The 5658-nt window shown below is 51.5% G+C and overlaps 1 protein-coding gene across 2 annotated transcripts in view; it reads right to left on the minus strand.

Annotated features, from left to right (window-relative positions):
• LOC119091766 (prosaposin) overlaps nt 1-4427 on the minus strand; it is a 37546-nt gene extending 33119 nt beyond the window's left edge. For both annotated transcript variants that reach the window (XM_037214644.1, XM_037214638.1), the window contains exons 1-4: nt 4182-4427; nt 3652-3763; nt 2685-2832; nt 461-595 (exon numbers count right to left, since the gene is read on the minus strand). In XM_037214644.1, the coding sequence (XP_037070539.1) occupies nt 461-595; nt 2685-2832; nt 3652-3763; nt 4182-4221 (435 nt within the window). In that variant the 5' untranslated portion in view covers nt 4222-4427. The remainder of the gene's footprint in view (nt 1-460; nt 596-2684; nt 2833-3651; nt 3764-4181) is intronic.
• Nucleotides 4428-5658: the final 1231 nt, after the last annotated feature.

Here is a 5658-nt window from a genome sequence, read left to right on the forward strand (position 1 = left end):
TCCTAGAAGTTGTTATCATCAGGGCTTTACCGTGGGGATCGAACCCACGTGCCTCTGGTTTCCCCGACACGCAGCTTAACCACCTTGCTACCGGTGGATCACGTGTAGAGAAACCTCACCAGCAATGAGGCGCCACGCATCCTCATCGCCACATCACTTATAACTACGCATGATGTCATCGCTTAAGACGGAAGGCGGTAAACAGAGGGATGCGGGATCACTCAATATAGCAATGCACCAAAGAAAAGGGAGATGGTTGCGCTGAATGTTTAATAAGGAAAGAAACACATCCGGCAATTTGATGTGTTTTCCCGGATGCGCCGCCCCGGTACACAAGATCTGATGCGTGATGAGGGCGTGCCTCCCAGCCGTGATCCGTTCGCCTACTGCCGTCTCTCCGGTTCAGGAGCCCGTCCGCAGCGACCGAGCTCCTCCAGCCGGGGCGGCGCGCTGACCTCACCTGCGGGTTCATCTGCGAGGACAGCACCTCCACCAGCTCCGGGATGAACTCGTCCACCAGCTCGTCGCACTCCTTGGCGATCAGCCGGATCGGCAGCAGGTTGCACGAGCCCTCCAGCACCTCCTTCAGCTCCTCCTGCCGGGACGGAGATGCCCGCCGGGTAAGAGTCTATTCAGAATCAGAGCATGCCGGATCGGAGTCTAATCAGAGTCAGAGCACGCCGGATCAGAGTCTAATCAGTTAGAGCACGCCAGGTCAGAGTCTATTCAGATCAGAGCACGCCGGGTCAGAGTCTATTCAGTCAGAGCATGCCGGGTCAGAGTCTATTCAGTCAGAGCATGCCGGGTCAGAGTCTATTCAGTCAGAGCACGCCGGGTCACAGTCTAATCAGAGTCAGAGCACGCCGGGTCACAGTCTATTCGGCACGATGAACTGGGAGCGGCCGTGGCGGTTTGTTGGTGCTCGACTACAGATGCTGTTCGCGGACAAACAAACTCTCACGATGATGAGGCCAGCCACTGATGCATCCGTTAGTCCCCCCGGGTTCGGTGCAGCGACCGCTCACCTCAGTTGTCGCTGTTTTCCCGTAATTTTTGACAAGCGGTGATTATTCCATAGCAGTGTTCCATGTCAACGGTGCGTGGGGCACGTAATGGCGTAATGCGTTGGAATGGGGGGATGGGGATGGGGGCAAATCATGCGTAAATGCTCGTAATAGTAGCCAGCGACGGGTAGTGTTTACCGCCAAGGCACTGACACAATCCTTCCGAAGCGTGCGCAGCGCACTGCTCCCCCCCCCCCCCCTCGCTATCCGTTCCATTGGTGGTCCAATGGAAGCCGTGTGGTTAACCGCAGACCGCCAATGACGGCCGTCAAGCGTCATTAACGCCCGTCAGGCGCCGCCCAAGGTCACCTTGAACGGCCCCAGGGGCCGATGCTGACGCTTCTGCCGTCGTGTCGCCACGCGGCTACGCAAGCAGAACTGTCGCCGCGGACCGCAGATACGGCACGGCAGCCGGTCAAACGCGCTCGCTGCCAGCGTCCGGGGCGGGCAGCCCTCGGCAGACATTTTGGAGCGACGTGGCCAAAGGAGGCAGCGCAAGCAGGTCACCGGGCCGACCCTTGGTCGCCGCAGCAGGTCACCGGACCAACTCTTGGTCGCCGCAGCAGGTCATAGGGCCGACCCTTAGTCGCCGCAGCAGGTCACCGGGCCGACCCTTGGTCGCCGCAGCGGGTCACCGGGCCGTCGCGCCCGGCGCTGAGTCCCCCCCCCCCCCTCTACCCCCGAGCACCGCGGGAGCGGGGCCGGAGTCCACTGCCCCTGAAGCCGAGGAGGGGGGGCCTCAGTCCGGCGGGAGGCACAATAGACCAGTCTGCGGAGGCACCTGGCAGGCCAGCAGCACCGCAGCGGAAGAGCCACACTTTTGATGCCACCCGCCACCGTCGGCAGCCGGTCTACGCGGACCCCGCTGCTCTAGGGCACCTCTAGAGTGTCCGCGGACCCCGCTGCTCTAGGGCACAGCCAGCGGCCGCTCATTAAATACTGCCACGATCTTCCCGTGTCAGTGAGGCTACCGGTGATGACACCAAGATCTACAAATATTGTTAGACGCGCACAGATCGCAGAGGTCTTCAAACATGGCAGTCTGAGGTCGGATGGTGTTTCAACGCGGGTAAACAGCCTAGTCTGCTGAGAGAAGCTGAAAAACTTGTGTCTTTCGAGGTCGAGGGCACGTTCCCAACTGGTATCCACGGCAGGCTGCAAGTTTTTCATAAACAGAGCAAGTTTTTTGAGATGGTGGACTAATTCATTCACACGTGTCAATAAATGCTCACCCGCTTTGCTACCCACTAACTGACAACGACCAGCACGCCAGCGCTCTCGTTGCAGCGGTGCCGGACACGCCGTCTGTTGAACGAGCAACCATGCCTGTCCCAATAGGGCACGCAGCATGGCGACTGTTGCCTACCACAGCTCTGGACAAACCGGCTAACGCGCCAGCGAACAAAACCCACCTCGGTGTACAGCAGGGTGTCGTGACACACCAGCCTATCCCACCCACATCTGGTCTGCTTGAGCATGTGACATGTGGGCGCAAAATGACCACAGCAGTCGGCGCGCCCTAAAGCTCCAATCAGCAACAAGAGCCTGTGACGTGGCACCTCGACTGCGACCGTGCGGGCTGCCAACCGCCCGACCAGAGGAGGGCAGTGCAAGCCTCACCTGGGTCTCATTGCTGTTAAGCTGGTCACGAGCCTCCTTCACCATGTCCAGGCAGATGTGGCACACATCATCATTGTCCTCTGGCAGGCTCATGTAGTTCCACACCTTGTCGATGCACCAGGAGGTCATGCCACATTCAGCTGACTTGCTGCAGGGGAAGGTGTGTGGAGTGAGTTAGTGCTGGATGTCAGGTCAGCAATGTCAAGAACAAACAGCTGAGGTCTTCAACACTGACCAAAATCATTCTGCAGTGAGCATAAATAAATTCAAAAGCATGCTATCACTGATGGTTCATGTTGTTGCATAATCAGGTGACCTAAAGCCATGACATGTTATGCATTACAAACAAATAATGTGAGCTGAACAAGCTCCATCTGCTGATGCATATCATCATTTGAAGTTACAGCAAAAATGTGATTTGACATTGCTTGACACACCCTGGCAGTCCAATCACAAGAAGAAACTGGAAAAACTCATCAGAATTTTTAAGCAAAAGACAAAAACAACTATTAAATGTTATCATATAATTTGGCTGGTCACTGCTGGTTTAATCATTGATTCTGTCCTCAAAAGCACACAAGCAATAGAAGTGTCCTAAAAGGATGAAAAGTGCAGTCTTTGCCACTGTAGTAAGTTGATAAGAAATTTAGAACCCTATCATGCTTGAACATTTGAATTCTATATTCCTATTACTGTGTAAAGGCATCAGAAATCAATTGATAAAACATTAGAGAATATCTTAATGTCATTTCATGGCATGAACATTCCCATACTCAGTTTTGAAAACAGGCATACAAATAAATAATATCCTTATATATGTTAGCAATCAGCAAGCTTTACTTAGTCCATGATGTCTGAGAAGACATCAAAAAATACTGTAACATTATGCACAACATATTTTGAACAGTACATTCACAAATCTAGCCACCCTGCTCACTATCCTGTCATGCAACCAAATCACCATTACCTGATATGATCACACCAGTATGATGGACCAAATGTGCACTTTTTGGATCCGAGTCTGTGTTGCACCCGGCCAGTTTCTCCTCGGGAAACAATGGTAGGGCCACACACAGCAGCTGCAGGAACAGAAGAAACCAATATATGTAAGGCATGCACAAATGCTAATGAACATTGAATGACAGCACAGAGCTGTGTAAATCACATCCTATATGTCATATTTATGTTTCATGAGTATCACAAATATTTATTTCCATTTTGTGTGATGAACTTCAAATAACAGTAAGATATTCCAAATTGCATGGCTTGAATTTTTAAAAAATTATTTATGAAATTTTATAATTGGTATTTTCCATCACATTCATATAAAGAAAACACACATGAGCACAGCTACCATTGCTCACAAATAGCAAATGAGTCAACACCATGGCATGGTATATGCATATCGTGTGCCATAAACATATGTGTCACACCACGTACATGGTGTGCTCAGTCTGTGTCAAATGCAGTTGTCAGAATGTAAAACTTTTCACCCACCTCCCACCAGCGTGGCGAGAATCAGCACTTTCAACGCCATCGTCTTGCCTCCGACCCTCCGATTAAAAACGATGACCTTGTTCGCACCCAGTTATCTTTACCGAAGAAACTGCGTAACGATTTAAGAACGGAATGCCCTCAACACCCCACTCCTCACACACCCGCCACTCTAAGCGAAGTGAAATAGCTCTTCAGTGCTCACAAAGAAACGACGCCACACACACTGAATCACCGCTGGTGCCAGCGCGAAGTTAGCTGGAATACCAGCTGAACAGTGATCACGTGACGTAAACAAAGATGCCTGGCACTTCACAGTCTGCAACGCCCTCTAATGACAAAACACTCAAACTGTCCTTACGCCAGTCTGCCACCGAGTTCTTAAGTGCGCAAGCTCCCTGACTGATGGAAGAATATAAACACGAAATACAAAAACTCAGACTTACGCTTAAGGTCTAAAAAATCATGACTTTATGAGGTATAGTAGGTCTGCTGTAAGGTGACTGGCCTAATATGGAGGCGTTCGAGACCTCCCCAGCGCACGGTACCCGAGACCTCCTAGGTGTGCACGTGTGAAGAAATGACATGTTTACGTACGTGCCGCAAACAGCCACTTAATCAGTCGCTCAGCAAAAAAAACAAACAGCTATCTCTTGGTGATGCGTATGCACGTCTCTCCCCAGCCTAGCATTTCTGGACCCATGCGTACCGCGCCCATCTCGGGCACCTCGCACCGTCGGCAGATTCCGCACACCCCCTTCATAGCCCTGCCGCCTTGTATCAGGGGTCTAGTGGTGACGAGACAAGTCCCCTAAACTTGGTCGAATCTTCACCATTGCGGCATTCGGCTCGCGTGGAAGGAGGCGTCGAACGAAGCATGGAAAGACTCGTGTGACACCGACCCTAGCTTTTAACCCGCAGGACAGACCTTGAATCAAGGTGGCATTGAGGGTAATGGTAATGATGATGGGGAGGCCACACCTACTTATGTTGAGATGAACACGACTTAAACCCTTTTTCTCAAAGAAACGTTTTGGTCGGTTGACTTGACCAACTCACTCCCAACCTTCTCTACCCATGGAATACCTTTCATACAATTATTCAACAAATAGGCAGATACTGATCGCCCATCTGCAATCTCTCCACCGGTATGGCGATTACTGCCATCGCTGGTTTGGGTTTTGGAGGCGTCGACTGTGTAGCGAGCAACTTATTTTAACCGACGGATTACTTAAGCTTTTTGTCTCACAAAAACTTTGCACGATTTGAAGCATCGCAATAGGCGCCGTTCCCCACATGTCCGCCACATCCAATTTTTTTACCGCGCTGTTAAACGTCGCACATGTAATGCCCATTACAAAATCCAAGCTAAAATCGCAGCCGCCTGATTTACCAGCTTCGATACGTTCCATTGCTACCGACGCTGCTGCCAACATGGCCGCCTTCCCGATTTCAACGCACACAACCCCAAAACACCACA

Source organism: Pollicipes pollicipes, unplaced genomic scaffold (genome assembly GCF_011947565.3).
Source record: "Pollicipes pollicipes isolate AB1234 unplaced genomic scaffold, Ppol_2.1 Scaffold_1600;HRSCAF=1878_pilon_pilon_pilon, whole genome shotgun sequence".
NCBI classification, from domain to species: domain Eukaryota; kingdom Metazoa; phylum Arthropoda; class Thecostraca; order Pollicipedomorpha; family Pollicipedidae; genus Pollicipes; species Pollicipes pollicipes.